The 23,094-nt window shown below is 48.9% G+C and overlaps 1 protein-coding gene and 1 long non-coding RNA gene across 4 annotated transcripts in view; one reads left to right on the top strand and one right to left on the bottom strand.

Annotated features, from left to right (window-relative positions):
* LOC125158322 (uncharacterized) overlaps positions 1-23,094 on the bottom strand; it is a 112,902-nt gene that overhangs the window by 50,779 nt on the left and 39,029 nt on the right. The window lies entirely within an intron of this gene.
* Positions 570-21,632, top strand: FAM107A (family with sequence similarity 107 member A). 3 transcript variants are annotated; one of them, XM_047845240.1, is made up of 5 exons: positions 1,151-1,238; positions 9,008-9,189; positions 17,627-17,801; positions 19,375-19,531; positions 20,051-21,632. In XM_047845240.1, exons 3-5 carry the CDS (start codon positions 17,632-17,634, stop codon positions 20,156-20,158), a joined length of 435 nt encoding a protein of 144 aa, XP_047701196.1. In that variant the 5' UTR covers positions 1,151-1,238; positions 9,008-9,189; positions 17,627-17,631; the 3' UTR covers positions 20,159-21,632. The 3 variants fall into 3 exon arrangements, with proteins under 3 accessions (XP_047701189.1, XP_047701183.1, XP_047701196.1); XM_047845233.1 differs by lacking the exons at positions 1,151-1,238; positions 9,008-9,189 and adding an exon at positions 570-772; XM_047845227.1 differs by lacking the exon at positions 9,008-9,189 and having other exon boundaries at positions 1,075-1,238.

The following is a 23,094-nucleotide window of genomic DNA, read 5'->3' as shown; positions in this document are numbered from 1 at the left end:
CCTTCCTCCTACAATAAAGGCCCCTGCTTCTCAGTGCCACTCACCCTAGGATACTTTTTAAAAGTATATATATATATATATATATATATATATATATATATATATATATCAGTATATAGTGTTTGTTCTTTGCCAGCCACTGTTCTAAGATTATGTGTAATACATATAATCATATACTGTAGATGTATAATCTCATATCTCACAACCTTGTGAGATAAGTACTGTGGCTATTCCCATTTTACAGGTGAGAAAACTGTGGCTCTGCGAGGGTAGGTAATTAAATGGTGGAGTCACACAGTTATAAGCTGGTGGCGCTAGGACGTGATCCCAGGGTGCCACTTCAGAAACGCACACCTGCTTGTAGTGTTCCAGAAGGCCAGCGGCCAGGGAAATGGAGAAGCGTGAGTGGGAGACCAAGGCTAGAAATCAGGATATAGGCTCTCCTTGGGCCCCAGACCCTGACCCGCGCCCTGCCCACTGCGCGCGCGGGATACCTGCCCTTGCCCCAGAGCTCTGTCCCTCCCTCGGCGGCGCCTCCTCGCCGGACGCTGCGGCCGCCGTGGTAACTCGATCCGCGGCTGGGTTTGGGCCTCGGTTCGCGTCACCGGCGCGGAGACGCTCCGGCCCCCGGAGTAGTATCCTCCGCTGCGCTGCGGCCCGCAGTGCCGGCACTGCAGTCGGGCGCGCGGGCGCATGGCGCAGAGGCTGGGCGAGCGGGCACGGGGCCCCGCCGAGGCCACCGGGCTCTACCGGGCAGTGCTGCTCAGGTCGGGTAAGTGAGGGCAAGGCCACCCCACCTTGTGCACTCAGCGAGGACAGTCGGGCGCCCAGCCTGGCCATCCCGCCGCCGGGCACCTCCGTCCTTCTTCACTTCTCTGCCTTCCTCCCTTGTTTCATTCGTTTAAATTACTTTTGTTTTCCTTTCATTCCTTCTTTCCCTCCCACATTCTTCCCTTTGGGGACCTACGCGTAGATTCATTCCTATGTGTGAGCACGCGCGCGCGCCCGCCCAAACACACTCACTCGTTTTCCCAACTGTTTAAGTCCCGCAACTTTCCACCCCCTGGCGGGTCTCTTAAGCGCGCGAAGGGTGTGGAGGCGTGGGAGAGTGGAAAATGGGTGAGACCCGGGTAGCCCGCCGCCCCGCATGAAGAAGCACAGAGACATAGCCGCTGGTGACGTCCAGCGAGGTATCCCACTGGCGGGCGAAGGGCAGGAGAGAGCCAAGGGAGGGGAAGGTGAGAAATCGGTTTTCTCTATATATGCGCGTAAAGAGAAAAACATGTAGAAGGAGGAAACACACGGGTGGTTATTTTCAAGGATAAACGTTGGATGACAAGGCTTTGGGGTTTTTTTTCCTCTTTCTCCTATTTGTCTTTTTGTTTACTTATTTGCAATAAGCACATACTACTTTCCTACCCAGAACGATAAGAGATTTTTGTTATTTTGGAAAATGAAACAAACGTGGTATACGGTCACTGTAAAAATAATTTGGAAAACCAGAGACGTAGAAAAAAGAAAAACAATGCCGGCAGTGAGCGTTCGGAGCGTTTCCTTCCAGATTTGTGCTTGGAAAGAGGTTTAGGGAAGGTGAAAATCGGGCCCGAACGTGGTCCCTGCCAGCTGGGGGTACGGGAATAGAAAGTGTCAAGGGACTCGGGCTCACGGGACAGCCACGATCGGCCATGGGCAAGGAGCACGCCCCCACCCAGTAGTCCTGCCCGCAGACCCCTGGAGCCGAAGGTGCGAGGCGAGCCGTTGGCGGGAGCTTCTGCCCCAGCCCGACGTCCGTTCTGGGACTGACTGCCCTTCTTACTCAGCCTGGCTCCGCCCCCGGGAGTTCCCCACGAGGAGCTACTGCTGGGGACACTGAAACAACGGTTCTCTTAAGTCCAAAAGCAAGAACTGGCCAAGACTTCAGGACTAGTGGCGCCTTCCTGGGGGGGAGCGTCTTAAATCTGGCTGAGCTGGGGCAGGCGGAAAGGGAGGAGCTCTGTAATGAGATGAATCTGATTGCAAATCAGAGCACTCCTCCTAAGTGTTCCCAGCCAGTTCCTGTCTTCTCACAAAGATGAGGAGGGGCTGTCTAATCTGAAGACCCTGAATTCCCTCTAACCTGGAGCCGCAGCCATTAGCCTCATTCCAAAAGCAGCATCTTTCACCTGCAACCTATTCAGAATAGCAGGCATATCGGAGTCATTTCAGGGGCCACATGCTTGCCCAAGCCACACACAGCTACAAGCCAGGGAGGGAGCAAGGCCTTGGACTGGGGCCTCATGGAGGGAGCATTTATTTTGTGCTAAACACTGCTGGCTCATTCCGTCTTAATAAACCCTATAAGGTCACTGCTGATTGTCATCCCCATTTAACAGATGAGGAGACTGAGCCTCAAAGGGGTTAAGCAGCTTGCCCACGGTCCTAAGAGAACTTTTCTGTCCCACTATGGGGTAGAAAACACATGCAAACCTAGTCCCATCTATGCCACAGTTTGCACACCTCCTGAGACTAGTAATAATGATAGCAAATGATGTTGGCCACTTGTTATTGCCACTCTCTTTGCCAAATGCTGTATATCTGTCATCTCGTCAACTTGATTCATTTATTCCTCCAACCAATATTTACTGACCACTATTACGCACTAGCCCTATGCAAGGCACAGGGATGTACTCATAAATGCAACAGATATGTCCCTCCTCTCAGGGAGGTAAATAGTATTAACTCCTGTTTTAAACGTGAGGAAACTTAGGCTCAGAAGATATCATGACTTGTCTGAAGTCACACAGCCAATCAGGGGTGGAGCTGAGATTCAACCCCAGGGCCATGTGCCTGTAGAAGCACTACTCTGGTTGTCTCGTACAAGGAAAAGTAAGAAGAGTTGGGGTGAGGATCTAACTGGGGCATTTAGTGATAGGCAAGAAGAGCTCCCCTCCTTTAGACGTCCCCAAGGATGGGATCATAGAGTCAAACCCAAGATGGTAGCCATCTTCGTTTACAGTAGCCTCAAGTCCTATGCACCAAGTAATATAACACTTTTAGAAAATTTTTCATCACAAATTATTTAAAATAATTTTTTAATGGTAAAGTAATACATGTTCACCATTAATATTTTGAGAAATTGAGAATAACAAAGGGGAAGTTTTATCCACAATCCCACTAACCATAAGCAGCTACTGATAACATTTGGAGATGTCTCCTTCCTATCTTTGCTACGCATAGTTTGTGCCTGTCTTACATTGTTTTACATCACTGAGGTTGTACCAACTCTAGTCTTTTTTTTCCTTATTTTTTGATGGTTATTTATTTTTAGAGAGAGAGACAGAGACAGAGTGTGAGTGGGGGAGGGGCGGAGAAAGAGGGAGACACAGAATCCGAAGCAGGCTCCAGGCTCTGAGCTGTCAGCACAGTACCCGATGCGGGGCTCGAACTCACAAACCATGAGATCGTGACTGAAATTGGTCGCTTAACCAACTGAGCCACCCAGGCACCCCTGCCAACTCTAGTCTTCAATCCCACTTTTTTCACGTGGAGTAAAATCCTTTTGTTTTTATTTTTTAATGTTTATTTATTTGGGGGGGGGGAGGAGCAGAGAGAGAGGGAGAGAGAGAGAATCCCAAGGAGGCTCCGTGCCGTCCACGCAAACCCATCGTGGGACTCCATCTCATGAACTGAACCATGAGATCAGGACCTGAGCCAAAATCAAGAGTCGACACTTAACCGACTGAGCCACCCAGGCACCCAAAATCTTTTTGCTTCTAAATGGATTATCAAAGTAACAGCTACCACTTTGGAGCCCAGACTCTGTGACAGTCAGTGTGAAGGGCCTCCCATGCTGTAGCTCCTTTATTCCTCACAAGACTGTCTGCCCCATATCAGAGATGAGGAAACAAGAAGCTGAAGATCACCTAGCTGTCCAACAGTAGAGCGAGGAACAGTGTCTGTATCGACACCACAGCCCATGCTCTTAACCACTGAGCTGGAAGAGTCACCTTTGGGAATAACTCACGCTTGGCCATACCTGGTAAGCTGCGCAGTGCTGTAGTAAAGGCCCACTTGAGGTTCATTACCTACATCCTACCTGGAGCTCAGGCCAGGTTCCTAGCAGGGAGGGAGGGATCTCTCTGCAGCAGGGACAGAGGGACACTACTCCAGGTGCCTGTGGACATCAGCCACTGTGCTTCTTCCCTGCAGCCAGAGAGGGCAGCCATAGCCTCCGTCCCTGCCTGCCAGGCAGGGTTGCAAACTAAAATACAGGATTCCCAGTTACATTTAAACCTCACATACACAATGAATAATATTTTAGTGTAAATATAATCCAACGATTGTATGGATATGCTTATACTAAAACCTTATTCGTTGCTTATCTGAAATTCAAATCTCACTGAGCATACTGCATTTTTATTTGCTACATCTGGGAACCCCAAACCAGCAGTCATAGCAGTTTGCTTGGCTTGACAAGCTATCGTCTGCCCAGGGACCTCTCTCTCCACACACACACACACACACACACACACACACACACACTCCTCTCCCCATCCCTAGATATGCTGTCCTTCTTTTATCTGGCTACAAGTGAGTGAAAATGGAGATGGGGGGCACCCCAGGACCCCTCTGCAGCTAAGAGACCAGATTCGCCATGCCTAACCACAGCTGAGTGGAGAGCCAGCTTTTTGAAACAAAACTTAGTTTTTCCCCACTCCCTGGTGCTTTCCTGTTTGCATACTTGAAATCCCTCCACCGGCTAAATTCTTCCTGGTTTAAACTTGTTGTAAAGGCAACTCTCATTCCTTTTATAATCTCTCCGTGGATCCCATGACAAGTTTTTCTGCCAATACAGTCTCTCCCCCCACTCTGTGTCCTTTCAGCCAAGTGTTGGGGTGGGGAAGAGGTTGGATCCTAAGGTTGTTTTGTGGGTGGCTTCTCAGAAACCTCATTGAGGCCTTGAAAAGGGACCCTGGAGATTTATACTGAATACAGGGCCGAGGAGGAAGTTTTGAGTTGCCATGGGAACTTCTTGTCTGATGTTTGTGCGCCCAGATAAGCTGCTCCAGGCGCCTGTGAGCTTGGAGAAAGGGGAGAAAAAATGAAATGAAAGATGTTTTTGGAGGCGGCTTCTTCTTCTTCTTTTTTTTTTTTTAATGCAAGCTGCAGCCGCAGCCCACTATGGATGCAGGAACATTCCCCAGCTCCCACTCCTGACTGCCTCTCCAGGTCTTCACCATCTCCCTTCCTTTTGGCTCCTCTAAGATCCCAAGAAGACAAACTTCAAAGGGACAAGAAGGGAGTGTGGGAGGGGTGTGTTCAACCTCTGGGATCCCCCTTCAGCTCTAGTGGGGCCAAGCAAGAACTCTGACCTCCAGGCCCCTGGCGTTCCAGAGTCCATCCTTTTGGGAGAATGGGAAGGTCCCCAGGGAAAGCTCCACCAACCAAGGCAGGAGGCAACAAGTGGGGCTGAATTTGGCCATTACCTGGAGTAAACTCCTAAAAGGCTCATTTTCCCAGAAGGCCTCTGTTTTCCAATATGCACAATGGACATGACTGAACCAGATGGGAACCATAACTATAGTTGGCTGGCAAAGGTTGCTCTTTCTCAAATTTTTAATCTTTATTGTTTTCTGATAGCAAATGCAATGCCTGCTTTGTTTTTGTTTTTATTTTTAAGTTCATTCTTATTTATTTTGAGAGAGAGAGAGCAAGAGGGGGAGGGGCAGAGAGAGAGGGAGAGAGAGAGAGAATCTCAAGTAGGCTCCATGCTGTCAGTGCAGCTGTCAAACCGTGATATCATGACCTGAGCCACAGCCAAGAGGCAGGCGCTTAACCGACTGAGCCGCTCAGGCACCCCAAGTTTAGTTTTGTTTTTAAGCCACAAACATTACAGAAATATTGTGACTAAAGGAGAAGGGCCTGTAATATTATGCTGTAGGATAGTGGTTCTCAAACTCCCAGCTATAAACAAATCCCCAGGGGGACATGTTAAAAATCCAGATTTTAGTGGACCCCTCCCTCATAGGTTCTAATACATCAGTCCAGGAGCGTGGCCCATTTTGATTCCATTTTAACACTCATTTGACAAATAATGGCTAGTAATGACATTTGAGATACATTGATCTAGAACTGACCACTTTTAACAGTTCAGGATATATGCCTCCAGATTGGTCCTCTACTAAAAGGTACTATACTAACTTTTTTATCTTGAAAAAAAAGGGGGGGAGGGGAAGAATCATTCTATATGTGATTTTGAAGTTTGATTTTTCACCAAACATGTACCAGACATCTTTTTAAGTCAATAAATAGACATGCTATTGACTGCATCCTGTTATGCAGTATAGCATCATTTCTTACTGATGGGTGTGGCTTGGGAAATGGTAGCTGTTGATCTCATAAACAGTAACACACACACACACACACACACACACACACACACATCAAGATGGTACTACAACAAGCTCAGAAGTATCAATGTCTTTGGTATCTATAAGTCAACAATAGTTATTGAGCACCTTGGTACTAAGACAGGAATACTAAGAAGGATAAGGTGAGGCCTCAGCCATCAGCCTGGCAGTCTGGTGGGTGATCCTGGTGGGTTTTTACACAGGCTGGATTGTGAGAAGAGCTTTACTGGAAGATGTATAAGAATGGCGGAAAATGGCCTGGGGAAAATGGTGCCCAACCTCGGCCAATGCCTGCCCAGCTCTCCTTGGCTTTCCATTGCTCTGGGGCTGCCAACAGAGTCTTCCAATAAAGGGAAAAGAAAGTGGAGATGAAGGTCATTACTGGCACGGGGACTCTCAGAGTCTGCTCCTCTGGAGTAAGCTGGATGAGGGGGTTCTGTCTTCTCCAAGGGGTAAGCAGAAGCTGTCAGCTCCCCAGGATCCCTCCTATTTCCCCACTGTCAGAGGGCACTGAGATTGGTTCAAATAATCCACTGTGGGCCCTGGGAAATGCCCAGAAGAGTCTTTTGCACAGCAGAACACCATGTGGCAGCCAAGAGTGGTTTGGCAAGAATTTAGTGGTAGTCTTTCACCCATCAGAATTTAGTGAAATTAAGCCGAGGCAGGATGGGAAGCTGGGGGAGGCTACCATTCAAAGTACTTCAAGGGAAGCAGAATTTAGGAAGAAGGAACAAAAAGGAACACATGTTGTTTCTAGAAAATTGCTTTACACCCAAGAATTGGTGACCCTCCAAGTTGAAGAGGCTCCAGGATGGCCAGCTTGCTCAAGGCTCCCAGGCCAGGCACAGCCCACCTCCTGCCTCCCTGTCCAGCCCCATGTCCCCCCTCATGCCAACACTCCATCCCCAACGGCCTTCCTCCACCATATCAGGTTCATTCCCACCCTGGGGCCTTTCCACTGGCTCTTCCCACTCCCTGGAATGCTCTTGTATGGGAACAGACATCATGTTGCTGACTCCTTCTCATCACCCAGCCTCCCTAAAAGGTCATCTCCTCAGTGTCCACCCTTCCCCAGCTCAGCCCCTCCCTTTCACTCCACCCAGTCTTACTTTCAGCCTGACATTCATTACAGGTCAAAGTTTCTTGTTTGTCTCTTTTTTTTTTTTTTTTTTTTTTTTTTTTTTTTTTTTACATTTTATTTATTTTTGGGACAGAGAGAGACAGAGCATGAACGGGGGAGGGGCAGAGAGAGAGGGAGACACAGAATCGGAAACAGGCTCCAGGCTCCGAGCCATCAGCCCAGAGCCCGACGCGGGGCTCGAACTCCCGGACCGCGAGATCGTGACCTGGCTGAAGTCGGACGCTTAACCGACTGCGCCACCCAGGCGCCCCTGTCTCCTTATTTTTTGTCTGGCTCCCCACACCCGTAAATGCAGGTTACCTAAGCCCTAGGATATCATTCACACCATAGCTCCAGCACTTGGAACACTGCCAGGAACACAGTAGGCACTCAATAAATGTCGGTTAAATTACTAACATAGGCCAAAAAAGACACAGGTTGTCTTCTGAATGTTCCTGTCTGTGGTTGATGTACGTCCTGGGCCTTATGGCCTTCCAGCCAACCAAGACCTTTCCCGAGGAGGTAAAAATGTGGGAAGAGAGCCGAGTTTAACTGGCACATGCCAGCTTCCTCACTAGGGGACTAAGGATGATGACAAAACTAGAAAACACTTCCAAATGTTCAAGTGAACACCAGTTCTGAAATCAGGAGAATGTTTCCATTATCTGTATGCACCCGGGGCAGCCTTCAGCATTTCCATGTGTTCTAGGTGGGCAGAACATTCCCACGTTCACACACTGAGCCAAGATCTACGGAGCACAGCTTCGGCCAGGCATGATGCCACATGCTGGGGCCCTGGCCTCGGGTCACATAGGGCCCAGCCATCTCTGCAGGAAAAGTCCTGTCTCCTGAGCACTGACTACATGGTTTCACTAATGTTATTTCACTACCTTATCTCCCAACCACCAGGCTATTCTCCACATCTGACAAATACAGAAATGAATGAGGTCCGCTGAGTGGCTGCTGACAGGGCTGGTGCCTGAGCCCAGTGGGGCTGACAGAAGGGGCTGCTCGGGCCCAGAGTCCATCAACGTCCGTTATCCACACACTCGCAACTGTGCACGGTGGCCCTGTTGCTCCTCTCTGAGGCTCAGATGGAGCTCAGAGTAAGGAGTACAGGATGCTTCTGGAGATTCTGACCCATCAGTGAAAGACCCCGAGCTGACCCAGTGTAGTCTCCCCCTCCCTTCACACCTCAGAGCCCGTGGTCTCTGGCCACTGCAGCAGGAAGCTTGGCCCTCCCTCCCTCCCGGGGCCAAGTGCTGGAATGCATTCTTGCTGACCCTCCCATTAGGAACAAGGGAAATGCCTCTCTGAGAGCCGCCTAGCTCAGACAAAGCTTGGCATGTCCCCTACTCCTCAGCAGTCTGACAAAATAGGTATTTATTTGTGCCTCTGCAGCGTGTGGCTTGGCCACGGTGTTCCGCATTGTGGAAGTGGCCACGCACCAAGTGAAATATCTGTTACTATAGTAACAGTTCCTTTTTATTGATACCAGAATAAACAGGAATGCAAAGCTGCCTCACTCGCTCGTTGGCACGTTGCAGCCGCCTGCGATCCCCAGGGGTTTAAGAACCGCCCTTCAGAGGCGGCCCTCCGTGCTAGCCTGGGACTTCCCAGTGGAGAGAGGGACCCAGCCACACTGCTCCCGAGGTCCCTTCCTGAAGACGCAACTGAGAAGTAAGACCATCTCTCTTCTGTTTCACGGGCTGTCGAGCTGGGTGCAGTGTGGGAGGAGGTGCAAGGGAAGGAGGGCTGTGGAGCAGCCTGTCAGGGGAGCTGAGCTGTCTGAGCTTGGGTCCCGGCCTGTGTCCCCCACCCAAGTCCACTACCACATAGTAGAGCGGTTTTAATCCTCCTCATAACTGAAAGACAAAAGGCCAGAGTGCTGCAGGGCACAAGTGAGAGAAGACACGTCTTGGCATCAGTCGGCTCTAGGCTTAGATTCTAGCTCCTTCGTTTACTGGCTGTGTGATTTGGGGAAATTAGATGGCCCCTCCCAGCCTCAATTTCTTCATCTATGAAAAGGGGTAACAATAGTACCCGCCTCCTCAGTCTGTGGTGAGAATGTTATGAGATATGGCTGTGAGGGGCTTAACAGGGTATGTGACACATGGTGCACGTTAACATGTGAACTGCCTGCCTTTCCCGGGAACTTGGCTTTAGCACTTTGCAAAAGAGGCAAGTCTGAGATTGCTGGAAATCAGGGGCTACAGTGTATCAGTTTTTGGAAATGCTGCCAAACCTGGCTGGTCCCCCCCACACACACACACCGCTGCTGTGAGGCAGCACGGGTTACCTGTGTCTTCAGTGGCTTGGATCCTGAGTGGCTCTTAGCTCCGCTCATGGTAAGTACCTGCCGGATCGTCCCCCTGGAGGCGTATTCCAAGTGGAATGGCTGGTGTCATGCACTGATGGGCTAGCAGGAATATCTGGTCTGCTGACACTTTTTCCTTGCATAACACACTGCACCAACCTTGCTAAGGACCTTCCATGGCCAGCTCTAGACTCCGCTATGGAATTGACTCAAAACCCTGAATGCCCACCCAGATCTTCTCCTCACAAACCAGGAGGTCATAGTGGACCCAAGGCAAAATGTTTAGGACTTTTGAGCCATTTTCCCGTGGGGTGGGGAGATTGCATCCGAATGGACAAGTAGCTCTGATTCTAGGCATCGGCCACAGGCTTCTGGTGGATCTGGAGGTGGCTCCCATAAACACTGTTCTTTGGTCGCTGACTGGTGAAATACAAATGGGCACTTTCCCTCTCGGGAGGGAAAAGAGCAAGAAGGGCTGGGAAATCTAGTGGCCAGGCTTATCATTCTCACTGAATGCCTCTTTCTCCTTTGCCAGTGGTTATTTAAAAAGTTCTCCTCTGTCCTTCTACCTCTTGAAATGTTGAACCAAGAAGGCCCCAGGTGTGTTCTGAATGGTAATGAGGAACCAGAGTGCGGGGAGGGCGGGTGGAGGAGCGAAGACTGACCAACACCCCTAGTCCCCTCCTAAACAAAGACCAGCCCCTGGGCAGACAGACCTGTGCATTCTGGCTCCAGCTCAAAGCTGCCAGGACCGGGCTGGGGCTCCCCCAGTAAGTTTGTATTTCAGTTGGGCTACGAGTTCTCCAGTTAGCAGGCCTCCATTTTCTCATCTATAAAGTGGGCTCACACTGCCTCTTCATTGGGTTTCTTGAGTATCCAGAAAGGGAAAAGGGATGTAAACCTGCTTTGTTAACTGAAAGACACTTTGTACCTGGATGACAACACAAGAGCATGGGAGAAAAAGCACTGAATTTGGAGTCTAAAGGTCCCATCTTTGCCATTTATTCTGTGTATCTTGAGACAAGTAGCTTGGCCTCTTTCAGCCTCAGTTTTCCTATCTACAAAATGGGAACAATAGCACAGTACCGCTGACTGCCTCCCGGGGCAATGATGAGGTCCAGATGCAGGTGAATGAGCCCTCACCAAATGTTTGCTGATCACAGCTCCCCTCAGGAAAGGAGAGCCACAGTTTGCCTTCTGTGAGCATCCCTCTGCCAGACGTGGGCCAACCACATCATGCACATGACATCACTTCACCCTCCAAACAGCCCCACGAGTAGGTATTGCCATTCTCCCCCACTGAACAGAGGCTCAGAGAGGTTAAGGTATTTTCCCAAGGTCACACAGCAAGTAAGGGGAGCCTCCGTGATTCAAACCCAGTCTGTCTCCACCAAAACATTGCCTTAACCGTGCTGCTTTAGTGGCTCACATGTCATTTGTTATAACTGATGCCATCAGAGACAGAACCAGAGCCACAAGGGCAGAGAGGCAGAAGAAGAGGACATTAAAGACTTCAACAGTTTAGTGTGCTGCAGGTCTCAGGATGACCTAGGAACTGAGTCTCCATCGCTGTCACTTCCCTTCAGTCTCTCCTCATTGCTCTTCCGTGGTCAGGGTGGGCACCATTGCTTGATTTCAAAGCCACCACGCTAACATTAGCCAGGCACGCCCCAGCGGTTGCTGAGCTCACCCTGGGAGTAGTGAGTGATGCCAGTTGAGCCTTGCCTGGTGTGGGGCTGGTGTCCACAGAGCCCCTGGGGGAAAGCTGTGGGACCTCTTGGGTTATCAGAAGAACCAGGGAAGAACCAGGGAGAAGCTCCCCATCTCTCCCCTGACCTATTACTACCCACTCCACCCTGCCCCCAGGGATGAAGTCAGCCCCATAGTCTGAGGAGTAAGCAAGAATTACTTGCCCATCTTGTGATCATGCAAGACACTCAATTTAACTGTCACCTACTGGGTGCATCTTCCCCTGCTCAGCTCAGCCAGTCTTCACAGCATCATGATTTTACAGAGGAGGAGGGTCCTCGAGTTTAAAGACCCATCCAAGGTCACACAGCTGCTAAGAACTATGACCTTAACCAGACCTACCCTTGATAACCAGGTCAGTCAGTCAGCTGAAATCATTCACACCAAAGCGAACATTGATTTTTTTTTTTTTAACTCCACAGTTTACAAAGATGGTTGACTACTGGAATCACTTGGGGAGCTTTTTATAATACCAAAGGCCAAGCTGCCTCCCAGGCCAATTAAATTGGAATCCCTGGGGTGCAACTCACTCATTGGTATCTTTTTTTTTTAACATTTATTCATTTTTGGGGAGACAGAGAGAGACAGAGCATGAGTGGGGAAGGGGAAAAGAGAGAAGGAGACACAGAATCTGAAGCTGGCTCCAGGCTCTGAAATGATAGCACAGAGCCCGATGCGGGGCTCGAACTCACAAACTGTGAGATCATGACCTGAGCCGAAGTTGGACGTTTAACCCAACTAAGCCACCCAGGCGCCCCCAGGCATTGGTATCTTTAAAACTTCCCCTGATGAGGGTGTCTGGGTGGCTCAGTTGGTTAAGTGTCCAACTCTTGATTTTTGGCTCAGATCATGATCTCACAGTTTGTGAGATGAGCCCTGCATCAGGCTCTGTACTGACAGCGTGGAGCCTGCTTGGAATTCTCTCTCCCCCTTCTCTCTGTTTCAAAATAAATAAACTTATAATAAATACAAAAATATAATATATTTTTTGTATTATATATATTATAATAAATAAAAAAATAAATATATATATTTAAGTTTATTTATTTTGTATATAAAGTTTATTTTATGTATATATATATTTTATATATATATAAAGATGTGATGAAGTTTATATCTATATATCTATATATATAGATAGATAGATATAGATATAGATATAGATATAGATATAGATATAGATATAAACTTCATCACTATATATATAACTTCCTCTAGTGATGCCCATATGCAGCCAGGGTTAAGAGCCACTGATTGAATCAGTGCAGTTTTTAAAGAGGATGAGAAAGCTCCATCCAAGACTTGGACTAGGATTTATTAGTAGTAATCGTTGATAACAACTAATGGGATGGCCACCCTCTGCAATTCTGCGGGCTCCATTCCTAGTTTAATTTACAGGAGTGAGGCCCTAGAGTCACACAGTGCACAACCTGCCTTGCTGTATTTCGCTGCCCAGATAAGCAGCACTTACTGAGTCCTCAACTCTGTGCTAGGCACTCACCAAGCACCATGCATGTATCCCCTCATTTATTTTGCAACAACGTCATGAAGAAGGGTGCTAAACAAGAGCAGCTGTTGCACCTTCTGGACTCTGCTCTTGTAGCAGAAAGCAGCCATATAGACAGTAAGTATCGAGTGGGCATGGCTGTGTTCCAGCGGTTGAATTTGGTCCAAACGCTTAGTTTGTGGACTCCTGCTGCAGAGAAGAGGTAAACTCGTCCAAGGCTAAGAAGAGGTAGAGCCAACATCCAAATCCAGGTCCACAAGGCTTCAGTGTCCATACACCTAAGCTTCATTCTGCATTTCTTTGACAACCACTGAAAGATATTCACTAGCCATTTAACTTTCTTCTCCATTAGCCTGTTCCTCTTCCTTTGGGTATTCATCTCTGTCTTTTCAGAGACCACCTAACACTCTGCCCCATCATGGCCACTTCCCTGAAAGTCTCTGATCTCTCAGGATCCCAGCTACCTGAGAGACCTGGCCAGAGCAGCCGTGGGATTGGACCCCCACCTCTGCTCCGGAGGCCCACCTGACCCCCAGGACGGCCATTATTTTCTTGGCCTAGCATCTGGGCTTTGTTAAGCAGCCTCTGTTGTTCCAGCACCTATGTGAGGCTCTTCTACACGGGGGACCTCTTTTAATTAAACTAAAAGGCAGGCAGGCTATCTCAGCAGCTCTCTAAGCCCTGGAGGGCCCCCACACGTGTGTCCACAGATCTCACACGTGTCATTTCTGGAGCTGGGCACCCTAACTGGAAAAGGCAACTGTTTTCCCAGCCTGCATTCCCGTCTGAAGAACCAGCCACATCCTTCAGGATCCCCTGCCTGAACCACCACACTACTCTAGCCTCAGGAAGACACCATCCCCCACAGCTAAATGCTGATTTCACTAGAAAAATGAAATGCTGATTTTCACTAAAAAAAAAAAAAAAAAAAAAAAAAAAAAAAAGCCTGGAGCTGGTCACTGGTTGGACCTGGGTGCAAGACTGGCTATAATAATATGCAGGGCCCCCTCTTCTAAGCAAGACTCAACCTAAAAGAGCCCTGCTGTTGCAGTAGGGCCTGGCGGGGGGGGGGGGGGGGGGGGGGGGGGAGCCAGCCCATTGGCTGGCTGATGACCTATGGGGTGAAGATTCTCAGCCTAGCCAATAAGATGTTTTTCCTCTGGAATTTAACAGGAGGGAAAGGCAGAGAGTGCCTGTTGGAAGTGAAAGAAACCAAAGTCGTACAAAAATTTCCCAAAACCTGCTGACAGTTTCCCCCCCGCCCCGACACCAGAGAGAATGACCTTTTTAAAAATCGAATGAGATGCGATCTTTCCCTGACTTGAACCCACCCGTCCACCCTCACACCAAACACTCTCCCTGTCGCTCACTCACACCACTCCATACACACTATGCTTTTTTGTTCCCCGAACAGACCAAGCTTGTTCAAGGTACATGAGTCACACATGCTGTTCCCTCTGCCCCAAACAGCCCCCCTCCTTCTTCTCAACCCTCAGATCTTAAATGTCACCTCCTCAGAGAGACCCTCCCTGTGCACCTGACTGAAGATGGGTTTTCCTGTTAGTCTCTATCCAGGCCCCCTGGTTCCTTCAGTGGGCTCCTGGAAATTTGCAATCATTTATTTTTACTGGTTTGTGTATGTGTTTACTGTGTGCCTCCCTAATAGAATGTCCACTCTGGGAAAGCAGGAACTGGTGTTTGCTTAGTTCACCTCTGTGTGTCCAGTGTCTATCACCATACCTGGAAAATTGTAGGAACTCAAAATATATTGTAGAATAAATGAATGCTTTTATTGTGTCCTTTCTCCCTGGTCATTCCTGTTATGCAGGAGCTCTTGGTTTTGTGTACTTACTTTGTATCTGGCCACATTATTGAATGCTCTCATTGGTTCCAAATGCTTTTCTGTTAATCCACTTGGGAATTCTGGGTCAATAGTGATATCTTAAGCAAATTAATTTGCCCTCTCCTTTCCTAAAGTTATACAACTTATTTGTTTCCTGCTTTATGGCTTTGGTAACAGACAATAGAGTTCGTTATTTTAGAGATGGTGTGACTGATGAAAATTGTGGAGTTCTGGAAGGCTTGGCACACAAAGGGACAGAGGCAGGATGAATAGTCAAGGACCTACAGCAGTGTGGTGTGATAACAGCCTGTATAGGCTGAGAGCTGAGGACACAGGAAGTAAAGAGTAAAGCTGAAAACCGCTCAGATAAAGGATTGGTGGGACTTGGGAACAGGAGTGGCAGCAGAAGGGGAAAAAATTCCTCGAATTGCAATCTGGAGCAAGGTGTTCTAAAGCATCAGCTCCCAGACAACTGAAACTCGCAGACTGAGAAAATATCCACATCTTTTAGGGGTGTCTGGCTGGCTCAGTCTGTACAGCATACGATTCTTGATCTTGGGGTCATGAGCTCAAGCCCCACGTTGGGCACAGAGTTTACTTAAAAAAAAAAAAGGAAAACATCCACATTTTTAAAAGATGAGGGAGTTAATACAGCCAACTGTTTATTTTGTCAAGTATCTATTTTTAACTAACTTTCAAATACTACCACAACTTTCAAAAACCAAAGAGTTGGGAAGGATATAACCTGAAAACAAACAGCCTTATGAAAAAGAGAAGGGGAATTAATTAGCATTCTCATTTTAGAAACAGTTCTGAGAATGTGAATTCAAGAAAAAAAATTAGCAGATATGTTTTTATGCTCTGACACTTCATCTGGCTACTTCCAAAATATCTTGTAACAATTAACACTTTTTCCAGTTTACACAGCACCTCAACAAACGTGGTCTCACTTAATCCTCTGAATAACACCCTGAAATGGGTAATAATAGAAATGCCAAACATGTGTCTGGCGAGCCACCATTCGCAAAACATAATTTCCCCTTTGATGCCTATGCTCCCAGACATGTCGCCTTGCAATTTACACCCTATAAAACCCCCTCCTCCTGTATTTTCCAACCCCACTGAGCTATTACCTACTTCCAGGCAGGTAATATGCACAAACCACCATCCCTATCTAATTCACTTGGAGAACTCCTGTTTGTCCATAAAACCCCACTCACCAGAGAATGGCTTTCATCCACTTCTCAGTGGGAGGGACAGTGAGAGAGAATTGAGGGTCTATCCCTAAGCAACATGGTGGTCCTCAAGAGAGGGGACTGAGCCTTGTGCGTGAAGAGGGAACACACTCCCCTTAATTGCCACATGAAAACCACATGACTTAAGGCACTGGGTCCCCAGGACCAACGTCTCTGAGACTCAGTTTCCTCATCTGTACAATCTCAAAAGTTTAATTGTCAATTACCAACATATTTACTGAGTACCTAGTACATACCAGACCAGACACTACTAGGGCTTGGCATATAGTAGAGGCCCAACCTCAGGAAAGCAGGATTCATGAAGGGAGCAGAGCCAATGCCTCAATTTTCACTTTAATTACTACAAGAAGCTAACGTCCATGCCAGGACGTGTCATCCCATTGAGACATTTTTTTAAAGCTTTTTAAAGTTTATTTATTTGGTGGTGGAGGGGAGAACAAGCCGGGGAGGGGCAGAGAGAGAAAGAGAGAGAGAATCCCAAGCGGGATCTGTGCTAACAGCACAGAGCCCGATGAGAGGCTCAAACTCATGAACTGTGAGGTAATGAATGACCTGAGCCGAAACCAAGAGTTGGTCGCTTAACCAACTGAGCCACCCAGGTGTCCCCTGTTGAGACTTTTCCTTAAGAAGTCTTTCTCTGTCTCTCTGTCTCTGTCTCTGTCCCCCTCTCTCTCTCTCTCACATGCACACACACGCACACACATGCACACACGCTTGCTTGGTTTTGGGCATTTCAAGGATACACAGCCAGCTTGTAGAGGAGGGAGCCCCTCTGCCTGAATTTCAGGTAAACTGACAAATTTTAAGCTGCTGTGGTAGAAGTAAGGCCATCAAGAAACCAGATATCTGCATTGAAGGTGACAACCATCACTTTGTAATTAGAGACACAGCCATCCTGGGATTTCATACTCTCCTCTTTGATCTGGAGAACGTGCACAGATGGACACTTCCACAGAGAATTTGGAAGAAGGAATAGGGAAACTGGACAATAAGGGGCGATGTGTTCTTTTGATCACTACCCTTTATCGAAATTTAACAAATATATACTGCTCTTTTTAAATATTTTTTTCTTTTTCTGATAAAAGCTCCCTGAAAAACAGAAACTCCTAATTCTTTTTATAGGATATTGTTTTCTCCAAAGTCAGGCTAAAAACATATGCATGTGTCAACCTGTATTTTGTAACCCAGGATCATTTTACCCCTACAGCCCGCTTTGCAAACATCACCTCCAATCCTTCCAACAACCCTGTGCCTAGGTTCAATTATTTCCATCTTGAAAATGAGGACACCAAGGCTCAGAAGGTCAGGTAGTCTGCCCGTGACGGTACGGCAGCAGATGACTGAAGTCCATCTAGCATGGGAACCTTTGCCCTCCAACTGTGCCCCACGGGGATGCGTGAGACTGTGGACCCCCTTCTGACCAGCCCCCTTGCCTGTCTCTACAGCGTCAATGTACTCGGAGATCCAGAGGGAGCGGGCAGACATCGGGGGCCTGATGGCCCGGCCCGAGTACAGAGAGTGGAACCCAGAGCTCATCAAGCCCAAGAAGCTGCTGAACCCTGTGAAGGCATCCCGGAGCCACCAGGAGCTGCACCGAGAGCTGCTCATGAACCACAGAAGGTAGGAACAGAGCTCGGCTGCCTCAGCCCAGTGGGCCTGCTGCGGCTTGAGGAGGTGCCCTTTGTGGAAGACATGGCTAATGGTAGTGCTGGGTCTCCTAGAGGCTGAGGAGGGCAGAGGGTACCCCACAGTCACTGCAGAAACCGTGAAGTTCTAGTCCCCAGTAATCCCCAAAAGCCCTGCTTTCCCTCCCAGCTACCCACTTCATGCCTGCCCTCCACCTATATTTACTGAGCACCTACTATGTGCCAGACACTGCGTCCAGAGCCCAGTCCTGCCCTTATGCATAACCAGGTGGTATGAGGGGGGCATAAATGGGCCCGGAACCTCAGAGGAGGCAACTAGGAGAGGTCCAGGGTGACCCCAGAGAGGAGAGGATGCCTCAGCTAAAGCCTGAAGGGTGGGCAGGAGTCAGCCAGACTAGGAGGTGGGAGTCTGCTAGTGGAAGGAAGTCTGTTCCTAGGAAAGGGAAGGGCATGTGCAAATAGACAGGAAACACAAGTAGCTCAGGGTGTTTGGAGCATAGATTTTGAGGTTGGTCAGAGGAGATGTGTTGACCTGGAAAGGGTCTCAAGCAGGGGTGTCACAACCACAGAGGGGGCATGAGTGGAGCAGGGAGGCCAGGGATGCAATGAAAGAGACAGGCTCGAGGTGGCAGGGCCAGGACTCAGTAACTGAGGGAATGTGGAGGCGGCCTGGGAAATACCTCCCAGCTCACTAGTACCAGGAGGAAGGCAGCGGCGTCTCTGCAGCTCCCTCTACTGGCCTGTTATGGGATTGGCTAGGGCTATGATTTTCATTCTATTTACAGCTGTGTGTATCCTCCGTGGATTCTTTTTTTCCTCCTTAGTATATCTTGTGCATTTTCTCCAGATGTTTTTCTTAGAGTCATCCCTTTTAATGTCAACAAACACCACCACAATTTTTTTAAAAGCCTAAAGACAGATCAAGGAAACACCTGCAATATAAATACAGATAAAAAATTAACATGTACATATTACTTATAAATCCATAAGGGTAAAATGAACAAAATATAGGTATAGTTAGTTAACAAAAGAACTAATAATCAGAGGCACACAAATGAAAACCAGATATTATTTCTTGCCTACCAGATTCTCAAATACAAAAAGACTGGATGGTGATGGTGGGGAGAGATAGATGCTCTCGGACACTGATGACAGAGTATAAATTGAATAACCTTTCCTAACAGGCAGATGGAAATGTGTATCCAAAATCTTTTAAAAGAGTCTGACCCAGGAATCCCACCTCTAGAACACTTATCCTGAGAACATAACCAGAAATAATATAAAACTTGGTCTCTGCAGTCAGACAGGCCTGGGTGCCCCTTTGTGGGCTCATCGCTCAGGCCCTTTGTGGCTGTGACTTGGACAGGTGTCTTAAGTTCTAGGAGCCTCATTTCCCATCTCTGTATAATGGGCCAGGAATGGTTCTACCTCCCAGGCTGCCAGGAGGGTATAGGATGGTGTCACTAGCAGGTGCAACCCTGAGACTGGTTGGGGGCAGGGGGCGTGTGGAGTTGAGGTCTCCTGACAAGTTCCCCGCTCTGCACCAGGGGCCTGGGCGTGGACAGCAAGCCAGAGCTGCAGCGAGTCCTGGAGCACCGCAGGCGGAACCAGCTCATCAAGAAGAAGAAGGAAGAGCTAGAAGCCAAGCGGCTGCAGTGCCCCTTTGAGCAGGAGTTGCTGAGACGGCAGCAGAGGCTGAATCAGGTGGGTGGGGAGCACCCAGCCCTGGCCCAAGCCTCCTACAAGACTGTCTCCTGGCCCAGGGAGGACGTCTGCATGTGGCCACCACTGGCGAGAAGGAGGAGATGAGACAAAATGAGGACTAAACCAGCAGTCCACCGCTGGCCTGAGTCCTCACTCTGCCATGCACTTTGCTGTGTGGCTTTGAGCCAGTGGCTTCCCTTCTCTGAACCTCAGTTTCTTGATCAGCCCAATCTAGTGCATGCCGGATCCTGATTTCATTCTCACACCTGCCTGTGAGCCAGGTGGCATTCCCATTTTAGAGATGAGCATCCTGAGGCCCAGGTGAGGCAAACAGTTTGCACTGGGCTTCACAGGGAGAATGCAGTCTCAGGCTCTGTCGCTCCAGCTACTAGGCTGGTGGCAAGACTGATCCCCGGTTCTGTTTCCCCAGAGAGAATCCTTGGCCCAAATACTGGTTTTGGGGAACAGAAATTCCCCTAGCCCCACTCACTTCACACGTCTGCTTCTTCTCTCCTTCAGCTGGAAAAACCACCAGAAAAGGAAGAGGAACACGCCCCCGAATTTATCAAAGTCAGGGAAAACCTGCGGAGAATCACCACGCTGACCAGTGAAGAGAGAGCGCTGTAGAGCAGGCTGTTGAAACTCCAGCCTGCGCCGCCCACCCCTGGCCCCCACACCCTCCTCCAGCCCTTCTGTATCTAGCATTCCTGGCCCCAAGCCTGGGGACTTCTGCGATGTTCATGCTTGCTCTTGTAAAAATGCCCCAGAGGGCCTGGGCCCTCCTTCCCGCCCACCAAAAGCTGGGACCCAAGCTTTTCCTTCTCAGCACTCACTGCTTCTGCTCCAAGAGGAAGCTACTGCGGGGGAAACTTTCCCAAGGCACTTCTCCTTGAAGGGGCTTCTGAGCTCTGGGGAGATCTTTCTGGCAGAATTGAATAAGGAGAGACAGGCACCTCTTTGGCCTGACCAGCCCTCCATTTTGCCCAGGCCCCATGGGGCCCTGCTTCTCTGGGCAGCCCAGCTCCCAGGTCTCAGAAAACGTCCTTGACTGGGGTTTTACCTGCAGCCAGGTGTGGGGCAGCTAAGTAGAGCATCTCAGAACACCTGCCTTGAAAGCCAGCTGAGGGGAATATGGTTCAAGGGTAGCTGTCCTCGGTGATGAAGGGCAGGGTAGCCCACAAGGTGGCCTTGGGGGTCATGTGATGCCAGGTTGCAAGAGTACTAACCAGGACAGCTTCTTAGAGTTTGCCAGCTTCCCCCACACCCATGCTTTTTTTTCTCCTCTCCGCAGCCTCCCTGCCTGGGCCTTGTAACCACATCTAACCAGGGCTGCAGCCTTCCTGCTCCCAGAAATCTAGAACAGTGCTTCTCAAACTTTATTGTGCCTACAAATCACTGGGGATCTTGTTACAATATGGCTTCCGACTCAGTAGATATGGGGTGGGGGCTGGGACTCTGCATGTCTCACAAGCTCCTAGGCTGCTGGTCTGACCCCTAGGCTGCAGGTCGAGCAGCCAGGGGCTGGTAAATACTGGAAACATCATCCCTGAAGCCACCTCTGCCCCCCCAATTGCCATGAACCTTTGCCCTGGGGGTTCCCTACCCTGACTGTGGAGCCCCAAGGGCTCCTTATTGCCCACCCCATTCCAGGGACCCCAGGCCTGGGAAGACATTTGCCTAGCAAAATGTGTCAGTTATATAACTGTCGTTGTCACTGGAGATGTATATAATTGCCAATCTGCATTTTCTTACCACGTTGTTTTGATGTAATTCTGGCCAAAAAAAAAAAAAAAGATTGTTTCTGTTTTACCTTTTCCTGAAGCCTATGGAGAGCAAATATACAGTGATTTCCAGTGGGCTTCTGGAAATCCAAACCGTGGTTTGAAGACCCCACTGCTACCCTTACAGACTGGCTCCTTTGAGTCCCCATTTCCAGCCTCTGCGCCCACTCTCTACGTGGTCTCTACCACCCAAACCGGCCTCAGTGAACTCACCCGTTCTTCCTAAAAACTCCTCCCCATACGAGACCAAATGTTTTAACCTTTTGCCTCTATCCCATTCTGAAAGATTTATAGAATAAACCAGCCCTGCTTTTCCCTGCCTCTGGCTTTGCAGACCCATCATTTAAGGTGCTAGGGCAGTGCTAAAAAAGCATTTCCTTTCGCCTACCCCCCCAAAACTGCCAGAAAAAGCTGCCACAGGAATCCTATTTCATTCTTGGACCAAAAGTGGGACATTCGGGGGGAAAGGGGTCATCCTGGTCTTACTCCTACCTGAGTGGTTTAAGGATGACCAAAGACGCAGCCTTCTTCCTGGGTGGGGTGCCAGGGCCAGTGTAAATACAGACATGCTGTCTGCGTGTGTGTAAGCTGGGCTCTAAAAGGGTCTTGAATGTGAGTGTCTTAGTGAGAACATGGTGATGCTATTTTAGATGCCTGCCAGGCGAGAGCTATGCTAAAGCAAAACCCCCAAATAAAGACCACCATTTTCCCCAAAGAAGTCTCCACCAGTGGTCTATGTGCCGTTCAGACATATGAAGAAAAGACAGAGCATCTAGGATGGAGTAGGCCCCTCTGGGGAGAATGCTTGGATTCTCTCAGTGGTCCACTGAGAGACCACTCACTAGTCCCCAGAGGTGCTGCATGGAGACAAAGTCCCGGAAGTAGAAGGACCTCAAGCACCACGTCATCCCGCGGAGCCATGGCAGACACCCTCGTCCACTCCCCAGTGGTCAGTCCCAACCCCTTCTCCCTAGCTTCCTCCCACTGTAGAGGTTGTAAATCCCAATTCCCACTGTTCCAGCCTCCTTTGCAGCTGGGGGTGACATGTGACCAGGTGCGCCAGTGAAATTTAAGAGGAAGTCTACAGGAGCTTCTGGGAAAGCTTGTTTCTCTGATAAAAGAGGCAGACATGGGTAACACCTCCCGGCCCCTCCATTCTTCCTGCCTTGATTGAGGATGTGATGCCTGGAGCCACAACAGCCATCTTGCTACAATGAGAGAAAAGCCAAGACAATGTCAGAGACACTGACCCTATCATTTGACCAAGCCGATGCCAGCAATCATCCTCCTCCAGAATATAACTGTAAATAAAAAAGAAAACTCTTGGTTTGAGCCATTGTTGGTCAGTCTCTGTTACTTGCAGCTAGAATATTCCTGACACAGAAGGCCAGCCCCGATGCCCAGCATTACCAACAGACTGTACTGAAAATCCAGATACCTCTTTCCCATTAGAAACCAATTAGATTAGGATTTCCAACAACAATCAATGCCTGAGATCTGTTTTTCTATATCTTCTCCACATAGCCCACGCACCATTTGGGCATCATTAATTCACACATCATTCAGTAAGGATTTGCTGAGTCCCTGCTCTGTGCCAGGAAGTATGCTGTGTGCCAGGAGCACGGTGGGAAACAAAACGTTTGGATTACTGCAGTGGCCTCCTCCTTACTGGTCTCCTTGCTTCTGCCCTTCCCCTACAGCCTAGCCTCGAGAGAGCAGCCAAAATGATCCTGCTAAAATCTAAGGCAGGTCTTACCATGCCTCTGCACAGAGCCCTCCCTT

The sequence above is a fragment of the Prionailurus viverrinus genome, chromosome A2, assembly GCF_022837055.1.
Source record: "Prionailurus viverrinus isolate Anna chromosome A2, UM_Priviv_1.0, whole genome shotgun sequence".
In the NCBI taxonomy this organism is placed as follows: domain Eukaryota; kingdom Metazoa; phylum Chordata; class Mammalia; order Carnivora; family Felidae; genus Prionailurus; species Prionailurus viverrinus.
Note: the sequence above shows the minus strand (reverse complement) of the source record. Positions and strands in the feature narration are given on the sequence as shown.

Excerpts from the sequence above, each read along its gene's own strand:
- FAM107A (XM_047845227.1), top strand. The coding sequence starts at position 1,148 with ATGAAGAAGCACAGAGACATAGCCGCTGGTGACGTCCAGCGAGGTATC. Across the intron at positions 17,802-19,374 it reads CTGCTCATGAACCACAGAAG|GGGCCTGGGCGTGGACAGCA; the intron begins GTAGGAACAGAG and ends GCTCTGCACCAG. Across the intron at positions 19,532-20,050 it reads GGCAGCAGAGGCTGAATCAG|CTGGAAAAACCACCAGAAAA; the intron begins GTGGGTGGGGAG and ends TCTCTCCTTCAG.